This window comes from Psammomys obesus, unplaced genomic scaffold (assembly GCF_907164565.1).
Source record: "Psammomys obesus unplaced genomic scaffold, mPsaObe1.curated_primary_1811, whole genome shotgun sequence".
Classification (NCBI taxonomy): Eukaryota; Metazoa; Chordata; class Mammalia; order Rodentia; family Muridae; genus Psammomys; species Psammomys obesus.
Window position 1 is genome coordinate 7,116,815 of NW_026591711.1, and position 25,955 is coordinate 7,142,769.

At 40.1% G+C, this 25,955-nt stretch overlaps 1 protein-coding gene across 1 annotated transcript in view; it reads right to left on the reverse strand.

Moving 5' to 3' along the window:
• Pde1c (phosphodiesterase 1C) overlaps positions 1–25,955 on the reverse strand; it is a 547,140-nt gene that overhangs the window by 70,746 nt on the left and 450,439 nt on the right. The window contains exons 7-12 of the mRNA XM_055611822.1: positions 25,095–25,161; positions 20,849–20,965; positions 17,825–17,965; positions 5,991–6,091; positions 4,122–4,250; positions 451–552 (exon numbers count right to left, since the gene is read on the reverse strand). Of these exons, the coding sequence (XP_055467797.1) occupies positions 451–552; positions 4,122–4,250; positions 5,991–6,091; positions 17,825–17,965; positions 20,849–20,965; positions 25,095–25,161 (657 nt within the window). The remainder of the gene's footprint in view (positions 1–450; positions 553–4,121; positions 4,251–5,990; positions 6,092–17,824; positions 17,966–20,848; positions 20,966–25,094; positions 25,162–25,955) is intronic.

A 25,955-nucleotide genomic window follows, 5' to 3' on the forward strand; every position in this document is an offset into this window, starting at 1 on the left:
GGAAATAACTATTTGCCTCTAAGCACTGTCATCATGTTGGTGAATGAACATTTCAGCACTTACTGAATTAGTCACTTCTCATTTGACCAGTTCATAGAATGGCTGAATTTTTCAATCAGACAACAGAAATGTGACCAACTCTTTTCTTTTTCTTCCTTTCTTTCTTTACCTCTATATTTAGCAGACTCTTGATCGTTTAATTACTAACAGGGTAATGATGCGAATTGGGGCAGACTGGCACCATGTCATATTTACCCCAACTCCAATTAGCCTCTAACTGGTTGTGAGATGATGTTCAAATTCTTTGTTCTAGACATCCCTACTTTCTGAGATAAACCAACACTACTTTCTGAGATAATAATCACCCTGAAGGTGATGTGTTTTCAGTGCATAAAATGTACAGATCTCAGTTCAAAGCCCTATGAGGACACAATGTCACAAGCTACTCACGCTTCTGGCTGCTGCAGGGCTGTCTTCATGGCTTTGATTTGCTGGAAATGACAGGACATATCTGTGGCCATTACCATCTCAATTACCAAGGTTCGAAACTCCCTTTTGTGAACACCCATAGAGAAAAGGCATGAAAGCAAAGAAAAAAAAATTACAAGCTATTTTTTTTTTGCCACATTTAGTCAAAAATCAGTTAATTGTTTCAGACATTTCAAATCTAATGTCAGTCTTTTCAGTGTGTTTCTTTATGATGTGGGATATAAATGAAGGTTAAGGAGTACAGAACAATTTATTAATAATATGATAGAGGGGGATAGAGAACGTGCTCCCCGTGGTTAAGAGCATTAATACCCCTGCAGAGGTCCCGAGTTCAATTCTAAACGCCCACATCTGGAAGATCACTTCCTTGAATACTTGCACTCATGTGTGTGTACTCACACACAGACACATATACATGCACAGAATTTACAAATAAAATAACCCTTTACAAAAGAATAGGATGCATCTGTCATTGGAAAAGTTACAATGAAGTTCTCATCTGAATTAAAGTGTTTGCTTCTCAGGTGGCCATCCACGTACTAGGTGATGTAGATCTGGTTTCTTCTACACTAGTTTAGGGTGAGTACAATAAATCTTCTCTAAGTATCCGTGCGGAAGTCTCTGTATGGACATGGCCTCATTGTTTGAGAGGAAATATCCAGGATTAAAATGGCTGCTCTCTTAGGATCCCAAGCATTTAGCTTTATAAATAACTGCCAAGCCCTTTGCAGAATGTCTGTTTAACTTTATATTTTTGACTACTGTGTTAAATTTTATTTTTATTTTTCTTGCCTTGTGTCAGCCTTTAATTCTAGCCATCTAGTGGGTAGCACCTAGAGGGTGTCTCACTGTGGTTTTAATTTGCATTTTTTGACCAAATGCTATCAATAAATATCTCTCATGTACTTTTACCATTTGCATATCATTTTTTTGGAAACTATGTTTCAATTATATTTACTTTACAATTTTCTTTTCTTATTTTTAATGTGCGTTGGTGTTTTGCCTGCATGTATGTCCGTGGGTGTCAGATCGTAGCATTACAGACAGTTGTAAGCTGCCATGTGGGTGCTGGGAACCTGCATCCTTGGAAGCACAGTCAATGTGCTCAACCACCAAGCCATCTCTCCAGCCCCTACAACTTCTTCTTACTGAACGGTTAAGATTTATTATGCTCTGGATATAAACCCCAGCAGGATATGCATGGTACACACACTTATGCATGGTGCTCACACTTCTCCGCTTTCTTCACTTGCATCAATTCCCAAAAGTTTAGTTTTTATTAAGTTGAATTTGTTATATTTTTTTTAAAAAAATGCTTCTTGCCTTTCGTGTTCTAAGAATAACACGTGTCCTGAAGATGTTGCTGTGCTTGCCTGTAACATTCCTGCCACTATCGTTGCCTCTGCAGTGCTGCGAACAAGCCCAGGGTGCCTACTACTGAGCTGCATTCTGAACCAAGTAGCCTTTTCACCTGTTATGTTTTATTCTTCAGTCTGAAGCTTTCCCAGTTGTGCTATTACAGATTGCTTAGATTTTATGTTCTGAGTTATGACAAAATTTGAGTTGATTTTTGAGCATGGTTTGAAGTAAAAGTCAAAGTCATTGTTTTCCACTGATATCCACCTGTCTTAACACCATTTGCTGAAAATAGTTTTCTTTCCCCATTGAAGGGTCTGGAGAGATATGTCAGTGGGAACAGTGCTCGCCAGGAAAGCATGAGGTTCCATGTGCTGAGTTTAATGGGTCATGTTTGTAACTAGCACTGAGGGAAGAGGGACTGGGACAGGAGGATCCCCAGGGCTTGCTGTCCAACCAGTACTACCAATAAGTGATCTCCAGGTTCAAGAAAGGGGCTGACTCAGTAAGCAACCAAACAAACTGGAGAACTATCGAGGAGGGCCTCTAACACTGACCTCTGACCTTCCTACTAAAGGATATTTAATTAGAGGACAAAGTGATAGCTGTCAGTACGGCCCTGTGTAAATGAGCAGCAGTGCAGTTAGATTGGTTTTTAACCCACCCTACCCCCTCTTGCTCTTCTTTCCTCCTTTCCACATGGAGCCCTCCTTCTACCTTTATGTCAAATGTGTGTTTTTGTAATCTAGATTCCGCAGGCAAGAAAAAAGTTCAGTATCTGCTTTTCTGGGTTTGGTTTGTTTGATTTAACATGATGCTTTCTAATTCACCTATTTTTCTATAAATGCCATAATTTCTTGGTGTTTTTTTTTTTTTTTTTTTTTTTTTTGTGGCTGAATAATACTCCACTGAAGGGGCTGCTGGTAAGATGGCTTAGTGGGTGAAGGCACCGTCCACCAAGTCTAATCACCTGAATTCGACCCCCCACGGCAGAAGGCAAGAACACAGTGCATTGTGGCACTTACCACCCCTCCCACAAGTTAACAAATATCATCCATTTCCTTTATCCATTCACCAACATGTGTGTCCAGGAGGATTCATAGCTTGCCTCTGTGAACATGGTCACAAATAAAGGTTAGTATGCAGTCTCTCTGTGCTAGTCTCATACGTTTCTTTAGGGGTGGATCCAGCTAGGAGTTGGAAAGCTGAGTCATATAGTTGTTCTGTTTTTAGTCTTCTTAGAATTTCCACACTGATTTCAATAAATCCAGTCCTTCATCTACTTTCCTGTGCAAAAATTCTGAATGTAATTCCCTAATGGCTAGCCACTAGTCGCTTATTTTTCACATCAACCTCATATTTAGTGGCCTTATAAAATTCATTAACAGTTTTAGTGGCTGTCGTAATAGTCTTAAGACTTTATGTGCAATCAGAGCTCATTTCCTAAAAAAAAAAAAAAAAAAAAAATACTGTATGTTATTTAACATAAGATTAGGTATCCTAATATTGTCCTCAGTCTTCAGAGGGAAGTGTTCAGCATTTTACCATGACGGCTGATGTTAGCTGTGGCTTTACATAGCTACCCTGTGTCTAGCTAGAGATGCAATATGCTCCCCTTTGTTTCTCATTTGAAGAGAGTTTATATTGGATGAGTAATGACTTTTGTCAAGTGTTTTGGATAGAGCGATTGAAACGAATACATTCTTTGTTTTTTGTTGCTCTTTTGCTTTGTTTTGGTTTGTTTTTCTTGTTCATTTTTTTTTTAATGGATGGCTCACTATATGGCTATGGCTGGCCTGACATAGATCAGTTTGGATTCCAACTCAGGATCCTCCTGTTTCAGTGTCCAGTGTGCTGGAATTACAAATATTTACCAACAACATTTGACTTTCTGTGCTTGCTCATTTGCTTTTAATATGGAGAATCATTTTAATTTTTTTTGAGTGCCAAACTAACCTTGTAGTCTCAGGGTAAATTCCCTATAGTTATCAGGGCTCTCTGATGATGTGTGTGTGTGTGTGTGTGTGTGTGTGTGTGTGTGTGTATGTGTATGCATCACCATAAAATTCATATTTGTTTGTGATACAGGAAAGAGAGATCACATGTACTCTTTATAAAGATGAAAAGCCAAATTAGCAAGCTTTGGGGCAGTACAATGTTATGTTTATATGAGAGAGCAGTACAATGTTTAGGCATGGTATAGTTCCTCAGCACAAGCATGCCCCATCTGTCCACACTAGCCCTCTGTGGCTTCCAAATCTGTCACCTCACATTACCTCCAGTCATCCTTTGAGAGGTTGACGAGAATATTCATCTCTTCGTCTTCCTGCAGAAGGCGGTAGGCTGCACTCAAGTGGTGATTCTCCAATACAGATCTGTCATTGTATAGGATAGCTGGATCCGACCTGAACAGGGAAACACACTGTCCTTCATTTGGGATATCACTGAGAGCCTTTGCTTACTTTGGCAAGTTACTGTGTGTTACCACTCTTTCATGTGTTTAGAAGTAATGTTGTCCCCATGCATTTGGGTCACTGACAACTCAAACTAGCATCACACATGATCAGTAGATACTTTACTATCACTATATAGATGTGCCATGAGCATGCTGAAGCCTGCTTTATAGCCAGACCTCAATGACCTGCATCAGTGGCAAAAGGGACTTTCAAAAATGTCAGTGTGTTAAACTCCCTTAGGATTTCTGGAATAGTTTAATTTTTTCAAATTTTATTTAATTTAGTGAATACTCTGTTGAATTTACTTTAGCTGTAATTCTGTAAGTACATATCATCTGGTGGTTACTATCTGCAATCTGCCAATGTAATTTTATTTTAAATAGCTCTTCCACAGAAATGTCACAGATGGGTAGTTGAAGGCAAATAATATAATTTTAATATATCTGCAAAGATTATTCTGCTTTTAAGTGTTACATAGTCCAGGATCGCACATCGTTTTAATATCTCCATTATAATGAAAGCTTGGATTATCAGAGCTCATTTGTTTCTCAACTAGGCTACCATATTTATAGTGTTTTCTTACAGTCTCAGAACAACTAAGTCACAGGACTGTAAAGGAAGCCACAGTCTTCTGACAATAGGACTGATACTCCCAAAGATAGAAAGTTACTGTTGATCCAACTGAGTCTAGGTTATCTTAAAAGTCCTAGGCTTAATGGACATCTTGTCTGTCAAAGAAAAAGGGGTCTAGCCACATAATTTTCTACATGGGAATCATGTGTGCTCAGGTGAACTGGACAAAGCTTTGCTGAGGGCCAATGTGTCAATGTTTGAATTTCTTTCCACAGTTTGATAACGGTAGACGTGTATTTTGTGGTACTAAGCTCTTGTTTGCCTCCTATGATGTGTTGGTTTTCCAGTGGGTTTGTTCTTGGTCTCCAAGCAAGCTCCATGAAACTGTCCTACCTACCCCTCCTCCTTAGACAGCTCCGAGTCACTGCAGTCTCTGTCCTTCAAGAAAAGCTTTCACCCTGTCTTCTGGGAATCTGCCTATATTTAAAGACCTTGGAACAGATGAAGAAAATAAGTTTCCAGCACCTCAAACCACTCTACCTGGGGAGAAGGAGTGAGGACTAAATAGAATGGCTTAAATCCTTTATTTTGCTTTCACTCCCCTTCTGAACACAGCACAGAAAAGACTATCTTCTTATGCCATGGAGAAGGAAAGAGATAAGAGCATAGGCATGAGTACCTCACCAGAAGCTCAGGGAGCAGAGAGTGAGAAGGCACCCATATTGTTAGCATCACAGAAGCCCTCCAGTGATTATCTAAGCTTAGTGATGTCATTTACATGACATCTGGGCCTCTATGCAACATGTACCACACCCAATAGAAACAGGCACAGTAGGCACAGCACATACATAAATAATGAGTAAACATCACAATAGTGAAGAAAGCAGGATCCACTTCAGATCTGAATAAAACATGAGAAAGATCAGCAGATGGCTTTCAAAGTGCAGTGTGCTCAATGAAGCCACCCAGGCTTGTATCTTGTTTATAAATTAATCGTTTCAAAATTCAAAACAGAGAAACCACATAAAAGGAAAATGACAAGCACAGACCCAACTGTCCTCTAAAATTACATCTCAGCGCCTCCTGCCTGTTCTACAAACACTTCTTCCCCCTTACCGAGTCTGAATGTGGAAATTGTTGGTAGTTCCAGTGTGTTCATAGTCGTGGATGGCAGCCGAGAAGATTATTGCAAAGATCTCCAGCTCCGTCAGCCAGTTCTGAAAGGGAGATTCACAGCATCAGATAATCTGTCCTCCTCAGACTGTGGCAGCATGCGGACCACACACCCACGCTGCTGCCTTCTACCCTGCAGCTGATGCTATTACTAAACAAGGGTTCTTACACATAGAGGTAGTGTGAGCTTTCCCTCATTGAGGAGATTGTGAACTTGTGGCTTGAACATAACATGTGAGGTTGAAAGAACTATTTCTCTGATCTGACTTTCCAGAAAGGCAATGACAGTCAACATGATGAGCTTTTAAATGCCCTCAGCAAATATCCCTCCAACTAGAAAATAAAATTCTTACTTCTCTTCCCTTTCCTCTTCCTCACCCTTCCCCAACCCTGAGAAAAATTCAACACATCACCCTCTCTCTTTCATTCAGGCACCATTAATAATTTTAACATACTAGCAAGCACCAAGAGTAGAGGCCCTAATGTCCAACTACGGGAGAAGCATCTACGACAAGGTGCGACGCTACATGTGCAGGACGAATAAGACAGTTTTTTTTCCCCTTGGATAAAATGATGCTTAGAGGATGTGACTCCATTCACACCCCTGGTAAGGTAGTTGGTGAATTCTGTCCAAAAACAGCAGAATTAGTAATGCCTGGAAACTCCTACAAGTATAAGCAAATTCTCTGGCTCTGTGCATTCCCAAGGAATCGAAATGTATAAATTATGGCTCAGCAATGTGTACTCCATCAAGTCTTCTAGATACTATCGATGCACATAGGGGTTTAAGAAGCCCTCTGTTGCCTCTGAAAGACTCCACCCAGCAGTGTATCAAAGCAGATGCTGAGACTCATAACCAAACTTTGGGCAGACTGCAGGGAATCTTATGAAAGAAGGGGGAAACAGTAAGATATGGAGAGGACAGGAGCTCCACAAGGAAAGGAACAGAACCAAAAATTCTGGGCACAGGGGTCTTTTCTGAGACAGATATTCCAACCAAGGACCATTCATGGATATAAACTCAATAACTTGGAATCCCTGCTCAAATGTATCCCATGGCAGCTCAGTATCCAAGTGGGCTTCCTAGTAAGGGAAACAGGGGCTATCTCTGACATGAACTCAGTGACTGGCTCTTTGATCACCTCCCACTGAGGAGGGAACAGCCAGTCCTGATGAGAGCTGATAAGCTAGGGTCAGATGGAAGGGAAGGAGGACCGTCCTTATCAGTGGACTTGGAGAGGAGCATGGGAGGAGATAAGGGAGGAAGGGTGGAATTGGGAATGAATGGAGGAGGAGCTACAGCTGGGATACAAATGAATAAATTGTAATTAATATTTTTAAAAAAAATTTAAAAAAAGAACCCCTCTGTTGATAATTTTACCCAGGGTCCTCATTCTTGCTTAGCCTCTTTAGATGTATAGATTTTATTATGTTTATCCTACATTATATGTCTAATACCCACTTATAAGTGAGTATATACCACGTGTGCCTTTCTGCTTCTGGGATACCTCATTCAGGATGATCTTTTCTAGTTCCCACCATTTGCCTGCAAATTTCATAATTTCCTTGTTTTAATTGCTAAGTAGTATTCCATTGTGTAAATGTACCACAATTTCTGTATCCATTCCTCTGTTGATGGACATCTGGGTTGTTTCTAGGTTCTGGCTATTATGAATAAAACTGCTATGAACATGATTGAGCAAATGTCCTTGTTGTGTATTTTAGCATATTTTGGATATATGCCTCGGAGCTGTATCTTGAGGAAAGACTATTCCTAATTGTCTGAGAAAGTGCCAAATTGATTTCCAAAGTGGTTGTACAAGTTTACATTCCCACAAATCCTCACTCAGAAAGGCAAACGGGATGGGCATTGGAAGTGGGAGAAAACAGGGAACAAGCCAGGAGCCTACCACAGAGGGCCTCTGAAAGATTCTACCCAGCAGCGTATCAAAGCAGATGCTGAGACTCATAACCAAACTTTAGACAGAGTGCTGGAAATCTTATAAAAGAAGGGGGAGATAGAAAGACCTGGAGAAGACAGGAGCTCCACAAGGAGAGCAACAGAACCAAAAATCTATTTCCAGAGGTCTTTTCTGAGACTGATACTCCAACCAAGGACCATCCATGGAGATAACCTAGGACCCCTGCACAGATGTAGCCCATGGCAACTCAGTGTCCAAGTGAGATCCCCAGTAATGGGAACAGGGACTGTCTCTGACATGAACCCAGTGGCTGGCTCTTTGATCACCTCCCCCTGAGGGGGGAACAGCCTTACCAGGCCACAGAGGAAGACAATGCAGCCAGTCCTGATGAGACCTGATAGGCTAGGGTCAAATGGAAGAGGAGGAGGACCTCCCCTATCAGTGGACTTGGAGAGGGGCATGGGAGGAGATGAGGGGGAGGAGGTGGGATTGGGAAGGAATGAGGGAAGAGGCTACAGCTGGAATACAAAGTGAATAAACTGTAATTAATATAAAAAAATAAATTTAAAAGAACCCCTCTATTGTCCCACTAAATGGACCCCCATCCCTGTGTACCCCTTGCTTACAACCCAGTACACACCTCATCACCTTCAGGCCTCATAGGCCACCTGCTTGCACTCTCTGCTCAGTTTTATAACTGAGTGAAATGATGTTTGCCAGATTCAGCATGGTTACTCTAAGCCCTCTTTTGATTAGTTGCAGTCATTATAATTTCTTAAGCAGGTGTGATATAAACCAATTAATTATGAACAATAACATATGAAGTAGGTGTTTCTATAGAACCCAAGTTGAATGCCTTGGACAGTCATTGACACCACGGCTGTCAAAACATATGTGACAACTGTGAATCCATAGAGAGCTGTAAAAATGTACACTGATGGTTTGATTTGCACTCTTTGGTCTCCAGTTGGTGGCACTGTTGGGGAGGTTTGGGAGAAGAGGCTTTGTTAGAGGAAGTCTATCCCTGGAGGCAGGCAAGCTTTGAGAGGTTAAAGACTTGCACCATTTCCAGCTGCTCTGAGGCTTTTGACTGTACATTTGCTCTGTTCTCCTGGACTCATCCCCCAAAAGTATGAGCTGAAATAACTAAGTTGCCTCTGGTCCTGGCATTTTGTCAAAGCATCAGAAAAGTCACTAACATGCTTCGTATTTGTAAGTTCCCACTTCACTGCAAAGAAAAGAATGTCAAGGGTTTACATAGGGAAAGGGCTGGTAGGAGACAAAGGACCCAAATCAGCCAACTCAGAAAAGAGCTCACAATGAGTGCATGAGATATAGTTGTGTTACTTAAGTTCATGCAAAGTGATTCACTATGATCATGAACATTTTATAGTTCTCTTCTTTAAGTGTTTCTTTCAAATAGTTAATTTTGGTTATTAACTAAGAAAATTCCTGTAATCTATGAAAAAAAAAATACTTCACATTACAGAACACGAAGTGGGGGGTGTTAGTACTTTAAAAAATACTTCTAATAATTTGTAGCATGAAATTCCAAAGCAATTATCCTTTACATATTCAATAATATCCCTGACAATTACACACTATGGTTCAAAGGAATGGAAAGACAAAACAAAAACAAAAAACAGCAACAAACGACTAAAAGAAAATTATTGAAATGACATGAAAAAGCTATGCAGATGTGCTAGTGAGTGGCCATTCAGGTGAATGTGACCATTGCTAAGCCTGACAACAAGAGTTCAATCTCTGAGATGCACAAAGGAAATTATCCTCTTATTTCCACACATGCATGCACAGAGGCACATGCCCTGCCCAAGTTAGTTAGTAAGTAAATGTAATAGATAAGGTATGGATGAGAAAAGGTTGCAGGAAACCTGAAACTGCCTTTCCACTCCTCCCCTTAGAAAAGTCCAGCTGCAGACCTTATCCTAGGTGCTTTTTAAAATACTGTTTTTAAAGTCCATGTATGGATGCAACCTAGAGCCCCTGCTCAGATGTAGCCCTTGGTAGCTCAGTGTCCAAGTGGGTACCCTAATAAGGGGAACAGGGACTGTTTCTGACATGAACTCGATGGCAGGCTCTTTGACACCCCCCCCCCCAGGGAGGAGCAGCCTTGCTAGGCCATAGAGAAGGACTTTGCAGCCAGTCCTGAAGATACCTGATAAACCAGTATCAGATGTAAGGAGAGGAGGTTTTCCCTTTTCAGTGGGCTTGGAAAGGGGCAGAGAGGAGATGAGGGTGGGAGGGTGGGATTGGGAGGGAAAGAGGGAGCGGGATACAGCATGGAGACAAAGTTAACAAACTGTAACTAATATTAAAAAAATAAAAATTAAAAAAAAGAAAATACTGTTTTTATTCTTTGAAAATTTCATATATTTATACAATATGTTTTGATTATATACATCTACCACTACTTCTCCACAATTTCCCCCAACTCCTTCTACCTTGCCTCTCTCCTGCTATCATGCCCTTATCTTTAAAAAGATTTATTTTGACTACATGTGTGTGGTCTGCATATGTGTTTGTGCACTGCATGCATGTACTGCCCACAGAAGCCAGAGAGGCCATCAGATCCACCAAACCTGAATTTCAGACTGCAAGCCACCATATGGGTTCTTCGAATCCATCCTCAGTGCTCTGGAAGAGCAGCCCATGCTCTTAACCACTGAGCCATCTCTCAGGCTACCAAATCCTCTTTTCAAATATAGAAAGTCATCGATCTTTCATATCTTCATGACAGAACTAACTGTGCAGTTGTTATTCTCACTTTACATATTGAGAAAATGAGGACAGGGAAGACTCAGGATCTACCCAAAATCACACAGTTGGTCACGTGACAAGCCATACAATGAGACTTCAGAATTCTCACCTGTAATATCTAAGTTAAATTTCATTCATTTATAGTCTTCATTCATTTAATTTTCTCTATACTTATATATGTATAACATTCCACACCTCTTCTTGATTTATTTTTCTTTCTTTTCCTTGATAAAGGGTCTCAAACCGTAGAACGGGCTATCTCAAAATTCACTATGTGGTGGAGTCTAGCACTGAACTCACAGAAATCCTTATTTCTTAGTCTCCTGGGTGTTACAATTACAGGCTTGTACCTCTGCACCTCACAATATTGAAACGTTTTCTTCCTGAACACACTGTTGTCACTTCTCTGCTTTTGAGCCATTCCTTGTATACAAATCTTGTTTTAGTCCCATACAAAGGCAATGTCATATTTTAAAATAAGGTGGTGGATGGGAATTATCATAGTGCCTAAGCAAGTCCAAGTCACAGATCATCAATAGTCCTGGCAGCAGAAAGCCTACAAAAGAATAGTTCCTACATTACAAACATGAGGCACACTTCACTCCCACCCAGACACACTAATAGCTATTCTTAGTTATCACTTAGCTTTTAAGAAACCCAAACAGCAAGGGATCAAACAGGCACATAGCAAAATCCAAACTGTACTTTGAAACTCCTTGTAAAACTCAAGCTTTGTCAGTATGCATACTGACTTGGGGATAAGAAGGAAAAAAATGACATCTGGGGTAACAAAAAAGAGCCTTGGTGATGGGGAGAGCATCAAGTGGAGAAGGGCATTTTCAGAAGCACCTGTCCATCTTGAGTAATGAAATGAGTGCCTGTACTGAGTGGCAATCAGGGCAGAACCATCCTAGGAAACATCAGGCATTAAAAGCCAGAGTGAGTGAGGAATGTAAACCAACTCACCAGGCAGTGATGTTTACATCCCAGAAAGTAGCAGAGCCAGACCAACACTCTAGGAAGAACATTTGTCTGAAGAGGGAGGAGGCATGAAAAGGTCTTACAGCATGTGTAAATAACATAAAGGTAGAGCCTTATGACTTAGAACTGAATGGATGGTATGTATGGATAAAAGAAGTTATAGTCACGAGCATAACAGATTATGCATGGCCTCAAAAAAACCTGAGCCAGTAATTAAATATTCTCTGTGTGGTATCAGATGCTATCCTTGGTAAAAGTAAAGATAGAGAAGGTGGAAGAAGCCATTTTGAGCCAAATTTTAATATGGCTCAAATTTCCTTGTCTTTTCCAACTTAATCACTGTGAATGCAGAGGTTTTGCGTCAAAATATAAGCAATCAGAAATTTAAGTTCCATAGGCATTTTGTTCTAGGATTATCTGATTGTGATGTTTTCATGTCTTCCAAATTGGTGCGTCACAGCCAGTTCATTGACAGAGCTGCCTTGACATGTGAAGATGGTTTATTTTCAACTGTGACATGCATGGCTCAGAAAAGCAAGCTGTGTGCTTAGGTGTATTGGTGAGTGAGGAGAACTGTATACAACAGAGGCAACCTGAAGGAAATGGACATGGGTCATTTTCCACTGCTGCAGACATATTACTGTAAGGATGTTGTGGCTTTGTTGTGTGAACAGCAGTTTCTACTTCTACATTCTTATTCACTAATCACCACAAAAGATGGCTTTAAAAACATGAAGAAGTGGGAAATAATAGTAAGAGCTGGAGAGGACAGGAGGTCCACAAGGAGAGCAACAGAACCAAAAAATTTGAGCATAGGAGTCTTTCCTGAGATTCATACTCCAACCAAGTACCATGCATGGAGATAACCTAGAACCCCTGCACAGATGTAGCCCATGACAGTTCAGTGTCCAAGTGGGTTCCATAGTAATGGGAACAGGGACTGCCTCTGACAGGAACTGATTGGCCTGCTCTTTGATCACCTCCCTCTGAGGGGGGAGCAGCCTTACCAGGCCACAGAGGAAGACAATGCAGCCAGTCCTGATGAGACCTAACAGACTAGGATCAGAAGGAAGACAAAGAAACCCTCCCCTAACAGTGGACTTGAGGAGGGGAGTGTGTGGAGAAGGAGGAAGAAGGGAGGGATTGGGAGGGGAGAAGGGAGGAAACTAGAGGGGGGGATACAAAGTAAATAAAGTATAATTAAAAAATATAAATAAATAAATAAATAAATAAAGTGCAAAGTATATGTCTTCTCAAAAAAAAAAAAACGTATAATGCACACACACACAAACACACAGAGAGAGAGAGAGAGAGAGAGAGAGAGAAGTGGTAGGTCATGAAAATATGTATGGCGAGATAAAATGTTTGTTATACACACACAAAGACCAGAGTTCCATTCCCAACACACAGGTTCCATTCCCAAAAGCCAGGTGTGGTGGCTGTAATCCCAGGGCAGGAGTGGTGGAGACAGGCAGATTCCTGCAGCTCACCGGCCAGCTAGTTTGGCCTAGTTCCAAGCTCTAGGTCAGTCAGAGATCCTATCATAAAGACAAGGTAGATGGGACCCACTGGAGGGCGCCTGACGCCCTCTGTCCTCCACCTACATGCGCCTGCACACACACATTTGTGCATGCACACACTGCAAATAAATGAGCACAGCACACCATTGGCTGTTACACCATTGACGCTGCTGTTAGCTTGCACTAGCATAAATGCTTCAGCGTCTTCCTTTAAAGTTGATGAAGCTGTTTGATTCATGCTTATATCCTGCAGGATACTATGCACAATATGTACTAAAAATAGGCTGAATAGATGAGCTCAAAGCACTGCTCTGCCTCTGCTTCAGTCTGCACTACATTACCTTCGAGAATATGTCTGCGAGGATGATGAGGTACAATGATTTCTCTTTCACCAGTGAAGTTGCCAAATTATGGCCAAATACTTAAATTCACAGCCATAAGAGTCAGGCATGGGAGACTAGAGACATTGGGTCACTGTTCAAGAGTACTTGCTTCTTTTGCAGAGGACACAGGTCCTGTTCTTGGCACCCACAGGGCAGTTCAGTTGTTTTTTTTTTTTTTTTTTTTTTTTTTTTTTTTTTTTTTTTTTTTTTTTGTTATTCTGGAACCAGGAAATCTAAAACTCTCTTCTGAATGGGCATGCATGGGTACCAGGAATGCACTTGGAGTGAATACATACATGCAGTGAAACATTCATACATATAAAACTAAAAGAAAAAGAAAAGAAGTCAGAAGTCAGAAATGGGGCCAGCTTAGCTGTGCTGCTGTGTTACTTTTCCAGGACTACCATAACAAAATACCACAGAAACTTATTTTGTATGGGTAGGAGCAGTTTTCCCAGGCTGCAAACTTATTTACATGAAATTATATTCTATTTTACATGCCAGGGTATAATTGTATAAACATTTAAGAAGACAATGCACAGTTTTAAATGTTGTTTCTATGTCCTCAGATGAGGAGAGGAGATGAAAACTGTTCACAAACCTTTCCAGTTTGTTCTGAACATTTTTTGGCTGGTTCAACTCAGCTCTTCTGGTCCAAACTCCTTTCCAAGCTAACTGATTCAATCTAGCTTCTCTCAGTATCTCACTGAATTGCTGTACAGGGCCTCAAATGAATCCTGGCAATATGTGCTAATCTTCTGGCTACTTCTCATTCTCTGTCTCATCCTGTGTTCACCTGTATCTAGCTGGCTCTCTCTCTGCAACCTGTAAAATCTCTCTCTTCTTAAAAAACAAAATAAAACAAAACAAATAAACAACAACAAAAAACTCTTGGTAAAAAACTTTCTTCTTTCTCCCTGCACTGCTCTTAAGTACTCTCTCTTTCCTGAGAGTTGGTTGTATCCTATCTCTGACTCATTCTATCAAATCTTTTGAATATTATTCAGCAATAAAAAACAAGGAAATCATGAAATTTGCAGGTAAATGGTGGGATCTGGAAAAGATCATCCTGAGTGAGCTATCCCGGAAGCAGAAAGACTCACACAGTATATACTCACTCATATAGACATATATTATAGGATAAACCTACTAAAATCTGTACACCTAAAGAAACTAATCAAGAGGGAGGACTCTTGCTAAAATGCTCAATCCCTATCCAGAAAGGCAAAGACGATGGGCATCAGAAGAAGAAGAAAAGAGGGAACAAGTCAGGAGCCTGACACAGAGGACCTCTGAAAGGCTCTGCCCTGCAGACTACTAATAATTATGCTTTTTAACCTGTAAGAACGTTCTTTTTTCTTTCATACTTACTAATTTCCAACACATGGAGAACTCTTTCAGTTTTTCTTCGTACTCTATTCTTTTAAAATAGCATACTGCAGTCCCTGGCATCTGTAGAAAAATGTTTCGTACTCATCTGAGTGTGTCAGGCCTGTCTTCATGGGTCTTTCTTAGTGTAAGGTCTTCTGCATCAGTCCATCAAACATCTTAATATGAACACTTCCGCACCAACCCATGTCTTCATGAGTCTGCTTTGGTGTGGAGAATTTTGTTTTCCTCCATGTTTTCATGAAATAAGCATTTAGTATGGCTGGTCTCCTGGGTAGAAACTCTTTTATTACATTAAACAAGTTCTCTCAGTAATGTTCCTGTGATTTTGAAATGGCTTCTTAAATAGTATTTTTCTAAAATGAGCCTTTTAATAAAAAAATAATATAGTGTTAATACTCTCTGAGTTGAGGCAAAGAAAATACTCAAAATTTTTGATATTTTATTCCTAGTCATCTTCAAGGTAAAATCTTTCTCACGTTTCAAAAGAAAGGAAATCCGGGCCCAGAGATCCAAGTGTTTTCTCACAGGTCATAATATCTAATAATAATTAGGAAGGGATTTATATCTAGCTTGTCTAGCTCCAAGGCCTGATCCTCCCACTGTATTCCAAGTTTAATTCAATGAGCTACTAGACAAAGCCTCCCAACAGAAACAGACAAATGTACACCGGGTTGTGGCTCATTGCCACGGCTATGCAATTGCTACCTTGCGTTTCCTATAAACAGCCTGAAGAGACCTAAGAAAATAGATTGCCACTCTCTTGACCCAGAAAATTATGCAAATCAAGAGGTTCAAATCTTTCATTTCAAAAATACACCCAAACCATCCTAGGTGACCAAGTGTGCGCCTATCCGAAACGCTACCCGCATCTGAAAGGCATCATTCTAAAGGAGCTATGTGGGCCATTCCTGCAATTGCTTTGCTTTGTTTTTCTAAGAACTGACTTTAATATTTCCAAACTTTCTTACTATTTCAACTTTCTAAAATAGTATATTGCATTCCTTGAGATGTGTAGAAAAATACTCATTTTCAGTCCATAGAATAGTCTAAGAATCACATACTGGTGAAGTCGGAAGCCATGCTCAAGTCCAAACAGTAGGGTTTGACATGTTGTCACACAGTGGGGTTGGCCTTGTGGTCACTGAACCATAAGCAGTGTTCAGTTTTTGCTGTATGTACTTAAAAGTGCATGTGAGCTTACGGGGTTAAACATAGATTTCCAAGTTGCTGAATATACCCACGTCAATAAGATGTATACCAAACATACAACATTCATGGTCAAATTAACCCATGCCACACTAAGAAGAAACAAACTGTTCCTAAACCAGAGGAGAGGAACTAATAGAAGAAAAATATGACCCAGAGAAAAATGCAGAAACAAAAACATACAGCATGGAGATACATTCAGCACACTAGAAACTGAAATAGAAGTGAAAGTAAATAATTTTGATAGGTTTCTGAAGGTAATCTCAACAGAGAAAGGCATGGAAAGCCATTTTATTTGTTTACTTATTTCTGACTTTTTTTTCCACCAACTTTTATGCATATTAAAGCCAGTGGCTTATATGGAGGTAAAGAAGGCAAATGGGGTTGATGGGATGATTCAATGGGCAAAGGTATTTCCTGATGAGCCTTAAAAGCTAAGTTCATTTGTCACTTTAAGTGTTCTGAGATAATACATGTTTATAGAAAGGACAAAAATTAGGATGGCTTAAGTTTCATCTTACAGTTATTTTCGTTCCCTGTAGTTTTAATTCTGCATGTACTAGTCTTAGAAGAACACAAGTTAAAAACAACTTGACAGGAATTCCCCTTGTGGCTTGTTTTTCGAAGTACTGAGAACAAACCCTAAGCTTCTTCCCTAGGTCTTGTAACTCAGCAAGGCTTGTGAATGGAAATAGTGCCCAACCACATTCTGCTTTAAAAGGTAAATACAGACGAGATAAAAAGAAAAAAAAAAAAAAACTAAGTTCAACCCCTGGCCTCTGCAAGGAGAGAAGTGACTCCTACAAATTATCTGCTGACACATGCACAGAACTCTCCCATACTACACATGAGAGAGAGATGATAGACAGATAGATACATACATACGTATGTACATACATACATACGCACATACATACATACATACATATGTACATATGTGCATACATACAAACAACAAACAATAAAAATTTAAGAGGTCAAAGGCTCAGATAATCAACTTGAACAAGTCAGTAAATAAAATGGATTAGAGAAAAGACATCCAAAGCCATCTAAAGAGCTGAAAGGCAGAATCATTATAATGGTATTTCAAATGAGTAGAAGTAAAGATTGACCCTTAGCTTTAAAAATTCATAAGATATGAATAACTAAAATGCTTCTGGAAAAGACCTAATAGTTTAAGCAAATATCAGTCGAAGTTATGGTTGACAAATCTATTGCACATAATTTCAGAATAAGTAAATAGCATCGGTAATTAAAGGTTGCCACAGGTCAGGATGATTACTCTCTATGTGTGGAGATATATACTTAGTTCTAGTAGTTCTTTAATTTGGTCATGATCTATTTCATTGGGCTCAGGAGGAGGGAAGACATCTCACAGAACCCCAAGGCTTTCTACAGCGATCAGGGGAGAACTTCAGAGAACCCTAAGGCTCTCCATGATGAAGAGAAGGATACTTCAGAACACCCCAAAGCTCCCCATAGTGATCAGGGCATGTCGGGAAATGGGGAGTTCACAAGGCAATGCTTCACCCCAGGCTCACCCTCAATCAAGCTGGAACACCCTCCGATATGGTGAGCGTCCGTCTTTTACTTACCGCTACTCCCGTCTTATAGAGGAGGTAATGCACAGTTTGTGTGACATCAGCGGCATGCATCAGGTTATGGTAAGGATTTTTGTGCTTGCTGTACCCCACCTCCAGGGCTTCCACAAATGAGACAAGTGCAGAAATGGGGATCTGAAAGAGAACAGTAACAGTCTGCTCACTAGGGACAGAATGACCTTAGGAAAAACACTAAAGTCCCTACCTTGCTCATTCTGAGGGTTGTTGGGGATCACCCAAGGAAGCTACAGTGTTTCACAGTGAATAAGATACTCTGGTGAAACTGTCAGATACTCTAAAGGTTTAACACCAGGTCCCAGGTTGAAGAATAGTCAGTCTTACAAACTGTTCTTTGTTCCTCAGTTTTAGGCACAGAAAGAACTATACAGATTCATCTCAAAGACATTTTGTTTAAAATGTAAATCAGTAGTTTTTCATGTGCCCACAGGCAATCCTATTATTGGTGACTACTAAAGTTCTGTATTTCTCTGTCATGTACGTTTTTGACCCTTTTTCCAGTCCCAAGAAGGGACAGATGCTGTGCAGGATCCCAAACAATGTAATAAACCATGTTGAGGAGCTTACAAATAGCAACCATCTTCACCAGCAAAAGAAGGCATTCTGAACTGCAAGTCACCAATAATAAATATATCATTGGCTGATTTTTAAAAATAGCCTGTTCCCCTTCCATACACATGGACTACTACATTGTGTTTTCCCCATATTTCCAATGCATGCAATGACCCCTTGGGAAGAGCATGGCTTCAAGGAGTCACACCACTGGCAGCTTGCATGTGTTTCCAGTCATTATATAGCTTAACTTCTTTATGTCCTTTACACTTTCTCACAAGTGAATTAAGTATGCTATTATGGGTTCTTTATGAGTTCATTTCTCTTGAGACAAAAAGATGTGCATACTTCCTCAGAACCACCAGTCCACTGGGACAGTATTTTCAACTGCCTTAATTGTGTTTCCAGTTTAAACATGTGTAATATGCACGCTTTGTTTTCCCATATGACAGAGTGAAGAACTGCAAGTATCACATACATGTAAGAGGACCCTCCAAACATTTATTATGCTAGTTGAGAGATTATAGTTATGATTTGTGGTAAAATCCCTATTCCAAGGCTGGAGATGAAGGAAAGGCTGTGTGTTCCTAGAGACTGAAATGATTCAAAAGAAAAACCAAGGAAATTCAACTATAATAACCAAATAAATCTCTTACATTTTATTTATTAGTGGAATTTTTAAAATGTAACTATGTCCTTTAGCTGTAGAATTCAGGAGGCAAGAGAAAGGACTATCACCGAAAGTTCAAGGTCAGCCAGGGTTACTTTGCAAAATCCTTTCTTAGGAAACCAAAGTAATTGAGTAAGTAAATGTCTTTAAGAGAAGAGAAATGCTTATATAGACCTACAAGATATGATAAACATAATGAAATCTATACACCTAAAGAAGATAAACAAGAAAGCAGACACGGGGGTAAGATAATCAATCCTCACTTAGAAAGACAAATGGGATGTGCATTGAATGTATGACAGGAGTCTACCCCAGAAGGCATCTGAAAGACTCTACCTAGCAGTGTTTCAAAGCAGATACTAAGACTCATAACCAAACCTTCGGCAGTATGACGTGGAAAGGATAGGAGCTCCACAAGGACCAAATATATCTGGGCACAGGGTCTTTTCTGAGACTGACCCTCCACCAAGGACCATGTATGGATATAACCTAGAACCTCTGCCTTTGCTCGGATGTAGCCCGTGGTAGCTCAGTAACCAATTGGTTTCCCATAGAAAGGGGAACAGGGACTATTTCTGACAGGAACTCAATGGCAGGCTCTTTGACCTCCCCACCCCCCAAGGGAGGAGCAGTCCTGCTAGGCCACAGAGGAGGACTTTGCAGCCAGTCCTGAAGATACCCGATAAAACAGGGTCAGATGAAAGGGGAAGAGGTCCTCCTCAATCAGTGGACTTGGAAAGAGGCAGGGAGGAGATGAGGGACGGAGGGTGGGATTGGGAGGGAATAAGGAAGCGGGATACAGCTGGGATACAGAGTTAATGAAATGTAACTAATAATAAAAAAATAAATTTAAAAAGAAAGAAAAAAAAAGAGGGCAGAGAAAAGTTCATTATCGTGAGCTTATCTATGGGATCTTGGGCTGCTCTGGCAATCTATGCGCCAGTGAGAAGCTAAGTAAAGATGGACATACAGCCTTTGTTCCAAGAAAAGTGTCTCTGGCACCTATATTTCTCTTGAAGGCTTCTGGCACAGGCATAATGAAGAACAAAAGATACTGTCATAAGTTATCTATGGTCATGTAGAAAGCATGTGCTTCAATATAGTCCTTAAGATAGACTTCCTGTGTCCAGAGATCAACATTTGTGCTTTAAACAACCTGCATCTTCCAGAGACACATCCATCTGATGCATGAAGTATGAGGAGATCAACTGGATAGAGGCTCCCTTGAGGACCTAGCCTGACCTGAAGAGGCCATGCAGTATGTTGGCTTGGGGGCTGACCCTGGAGTTGATTTATTCTCCTTATTTAAAGCAAAGAATTAATGTGAAGTATGGGTGGCTGGGAAACACAAATGATCTGTCATGGATGATAAGTGGGAGTTTTGTGTGAATGAGGTGTGGGTGGGGGAAGTTTATGAAAGCTGCTGAGCTTTCTGTCTCTACTGCTACCTCTCTGCCAAGAGTGGTCAGCGGTGCACATATTTGTGATTAAATGAGATTGGTAGGCAGCAGCTGAGGGGAACTCAGCTATGGCAGGCACTGCTTCTGAGAAGATAGGTCTCCACACTTTTCCAGTCCCTGCCTCCCAGCAAGATACACCAGGCAGATTGTAAAGAAAAGTGACCTACACAGGGAAGAAACTACAGCTCCATTGGAATAATAATAACAGTTGCCCACAGCAGTTTCCTATCTATTGAAGAGGATTCCCTTGGTCTTGACACAGAAGTTACATAAGGATGGACAAATGTGTTCATTTTCTCTTTTTAATGAGGTGCTGACCTTAAAACGGCTGATCAGGTCATAGCGCGTGAGTAATTCATAGAAAATGAATTTCAATGCATGATCTCCACTAGCTTCATTCAGGGAAAAGACATCGAAGGACCAGTTGTCCACATCCTGCAGGAGAGAGTAGGGAGAAAGCATATTAATTCACACCACCTATAGAACTGGTATGTTTGAGACTTCCTGTAGCCCACACCTGCAATGAAATAGTTCAAGACTGTAAAGCACTCTCAACTGCTTTCTCGTGTGGTAGCACAAGAACATTTACTATTAAAACATCAAAGACCTTTATGATCTAGCAGAAATATTGACAGGCATTCTGACTGGAATCAGACAATTCTTAGGTGGCATTACTTGTTACATTTTACAGAGAAGAAAATGGATAGTTACCTAATTCCTCAAAGCCCTGTTGGAAGCACCAGCCTGAGACACAAGTGAGATGGGGACACATATGCTTTCCACACTGATGCCTCCTCTTAGGTTCCTTCCTTTAAGCTCATCAGCTACCACCCCAAGTTCAAACCAGCTGGGGTACATCTCTCATCTAAATACTCCCCAATCCACTAATATATTATGTAATGATATCCCCTGGGCCCAGAGTTGGCACCATTAACTCATTTGAAAGTTCAGAAGCATGCATGATACAAAAACTGAATGCCACTTAAATTTTAATGGGTAAGCTGAAACAGAAAATATTCATTTCGTGAACAGAAAAAAAAAAGTTCTCTGGGGCCACAAATCTGGTGATACATTTCTCCAATTAGTATAACACTTTGGTGAAAAAGGTAAATGTAAAAACTGAACTGGACACATACCTCATATGCCTTCATAAAGTTCCTATTTGTTAATAAATACTGGTTCCAGAATAAATGTAATCATTACCTTGTGTGCTTTTGGGCACAGCAACACCAGCCACTTGTGGACATAATAAACAAATGTGTGTTTAAATCATAGTTAAATCAACAGGGTGTTTCCAAAACATCCTGGGTATTCCTTCTATAGTTACAAGATGCATATTGACTTTCTCTTGATGAGACCCATGAGAGATCACAAAGATTGAATGAAGGCCTGGAGTTGGATGGTACCTCAGGTGTCAGAGACTATCTATATGGAAGGCTCAGTGTATCCTACAATGACCCTGCAATCCCATCCCTGTGCTCCTGTCACACTAACTATTCCAGCCATCATATTCAGCTCTAGACAACTGAGGATTCTCTCATGAAAACCAAACAATATAAAAGCAATGATATAAAGGGTTTTTTTTAATGCCAAAAGATTTCAGATGGATTGTTTCTATTCATATTTAGTGGTCAACTCACTTCCCTTCAATTAAATAATTGAATAATTATTAAATAATTATTTGATAAATAATTATTGAATAATAATTAAATAATTCGATTACCCTTCAATTAAAATAATTAAAGCTGTGATATGAAGTGTTAACACACAAAGCTCAAAGCTCCCAACCCTGGCAAAATTATACCTTCCCCAGTGTTACACAAGACAGTTTGGGAGAGACAAAGGGTCCAGTGTCACATGATAGAGGAACTACTTAATAGTCTCACTGGCAACCTCTTCTGTGACCTTACTGCCTACAGATGACACTTGTAAACCCAATGAATCCAGCCTGTGATTCTTAGGGTACATCTCCTAAGTACCCAGTGAGGACCCAGGACATAGATACCAAACTTTACCCACAGCCTGGAGCTTTGCATAAGTTTTATAATTGGTTTGCTGTGAGTCACAGCCATTGTCTGATCCAGACTTGAGGAAAAGGACACTGACAGCTCTAGGAAATGGGAAGGAGAGTGGGTGTTCTCTCTGGGCCTTCATTTCAAGGAAATCTTAACTGTTACTCTTGAATTTTATTCTTCTTCCAAGCCACTTATGGACTAGCTGAAAATACTAATTGAGAATGCTATAGGCCTCTGAAGGATCCTGAGCCTGGAAATTGCATTTTAATGAGCACTCAAGTTAAGTGCCTTAAACATGTTCTCTTTTACCAAATTTTGCCCAGGGACAATTCTAGTCTGGAAAGGTGGAGAGCATCTCAGTTAGCACGGCCTAAAGGAAGCGGGAAACTGCTTGCTTCTTCCAGTTTCAAACTGATCCAAGAGGCTACATCCTGGGTCGCCGGACAACTGTTCTTCTAAAGAATGGGTCACTTCTACACCTCCATCCCAAAGGCTAGAAATAAACTGAAATTACAAGGTAAGATGTTTCAGGTTGAGAAAGTACCGAGAGTGACATGCAGCCTAATTGAATTCTAGAACAAGTAGTTGTTAATTATTTGCTTACTTTGATGTTGTTTTATGCCATGTGCTTAAAGTAACTGCATCAGTTAACATGACATGACACAACGGTTATTTTAGTGAACTGAGATTTCTCAGTCTTTGAGAATTTTTTTCGAACTAGAAGCAATCAGTACTGATTTCCATATAAACTTCAGCAGCTCAGTGCAAATAACCTTTTTCTCAACAGGTACAAGAAAGGAAAGGAGACTCCATCTCTGTGCTCCCCAACCCACTTCAGTCTTCTAGCAATAAAAGGCAAGTATGGAGAGCTTTGTTCATTGTAGGAAGGACTTGAACTTTCTTGATCAACAGGAATGGTGTCAAGGGCAAAATCTTTGGTCTTAAAGCACACATCAGCTGACACATGAAGGACCACCATTTGGAGCTAAGTAATCCCTGCTCTGACTAGTCCAAGTGTCTTTCTCTTAGAAAGACCATGTGTACTTCTGAGAGTTCCTTTTCCTTAAGTGTCAAATAATAATTTGCCTATGTAACAGGTTGCTCCACTTTTCGGTCTTTAGTTATTCAAAGAAAAGAGACTCAAATTAGGGAAAAATACTCTCATTAACAGCCTGCTATGCATACTATCAGTGAGTGACCTCATCTGTGTTTATGACAGAGGCAGAAATAAAGCTTTAAATAGTCCTCTAATCCTCCTAAGTTTACATTGAGTGTTTCAGTTCAATTATAAAAATCAATGCAATTTCATTGTGAGTACTAAGAAACAGGTCTCATGAAGTAGTTCTGCTGCCGAGCTGGGAAACATCACTGCAAACTACGATGATAGGTGCATGTGTGAGGGCAGGGGGAGGAGGAGGGGCTCCTGGCTCCTCACAGTATCCTTCCTTCTCTTAAGATAAGTGGAGGAAAGAAAAAAATGTAGACAGTAAAAACAGAAACGTGAATCCTATAAACACAGTCAGAGAATGTCTCTGAACAAGAGGAAAAAAGCATGACTATATACTCAGAATGGCTCCTGTGGGGACTGTTTCTTACATGAAGCTATTTATAAAGCACTCACCACACCTACTTCCATGAATGGGTAATGTATCTTCTGAAAACATCATCAGATTATACTTGGTGCATGTTTCAGAGAAAGACAATACTAGAAGTCAGAATTCCACAATGTCGCTGCACAAAGGGACGGGTGCTAAGTGCAGACAGCATGAAATACTAACCAGCCTAAGACGCTGAGCCCTAGCAACCCCACCCTAGAACAAAAATGCACAAGGAACACTTCAGAAGGAACACTTCAGACCCCTGAATCTGACTCCATCCTTCCTAAAGGAACATGTCTCTGTGGGGCCTAGAAAAGTCATCATTTTCAGGATGGCTGGTGAGGGTTATCATGCAAGTTTCCTCCTGCTTAATTCAAAACCATATTTAAATGACTTCTTATGGAACCTTGGCTCTGTGAAAGTTTGGAAAAACAGCAGGATATCTGAAGAGGACAAGGGCTCTGCAGCAGACGATCATGTCATGAAATGTCACTGAGAACACACCAAGTGCTGGGAATACTGTGCTCAGGCCTCAACTCTAATCCTTGATACACTCTGATTTTATTTTTCTTAAAAATTTCTGGGTGGTTTTTTAATGGGCTTGGAGTGAGCAGTATTGATATAATTACAATCAAAAAGTTTCTTCCTATGTTTAAATACTTTTCCTGTAATGTACCAGATCTCCTGTGGCTACTGCTTTATGAATCTCATCATTGCACATCACTGTGTAAAACCAAAATTTACACAGAGTTTAATTTAAAACAAACAAAAAAAATGGGAGGTTAAAAACTGAGAGCACAGAACTACTATTAGAACTGATAAGAAAATAATAATGAAAGGTAGGAATAACAGAAAAGTACAGAAATGAAGCTCTGTTTGTTTCTAAGGACAAATTTAACTGTAATCTATGTTTGTTTCTATTTACCCTAGATGCCTTCTCCTCAGTCTTACCTTTAATGCATCAATAACAGCTGGTGGATAGCTCAACCCAACCATGTTTGAGGTTCGTCTGTACATTCTGGCAAAGTTGGAAGAGAAAGCAAAATGTGACAGTTTACAAGGACAGTTAGCACTTCAGAGATCTGCACACGTAATGATAAGCAACAAACACTCAGGGTATCTGATGACCCGAAGAACTTTAGACCCCAAAGTTACTCAAGTACCTCTGATGATGAATTCAAAAGAAATTAAGGCAACCTCAGACATACAAGCTACTGGAAACAAAATTAAATTAAGATTATGTGCCTCTTATTGGGCACAACAATACTGAAATGATAATGTGCTCTGGCAGCACTGGTTGAGGGATGGCAGGGATAGGGTACAGTATTGTATTTGATGATGGGCAAATGATCGGTGTGGAAGATACAACAGAAATACTTCTTTCTAGAACCTCTAAAGGCAGCTAGTAAATGTCCCAGGTCACCTTTGAAATCACTACCATGAGATTTCTAAAATGTGTCACCGGGTAATAGGGAATAGAAGAATCAATGGGTCTATTTCTTGTAGGGAACAATTCAGTAACAAAAGGCTGATAAACTATATCACAGAGAACTCAGAGCCCTTAAACAAACTGTTCTCCCTGGTTCAGCGACCTCAAAACACTGCTGGTCTGTTCAGATGGTATCCATGTATTTGAAAAACATGGATCAGATAATTTCTGACTTTAAAAATGAGATTGAACTTAATCTAGAGCTTCTTAAAATGTGAATTTTGAGAAAAGAGGAAAACTTGTCCTAGTGATGTCATGGAGATTAAAATACCTGTTTCTACTCAGAATTTTGAGTTTTTATGATAACGTATCAAAATTACATA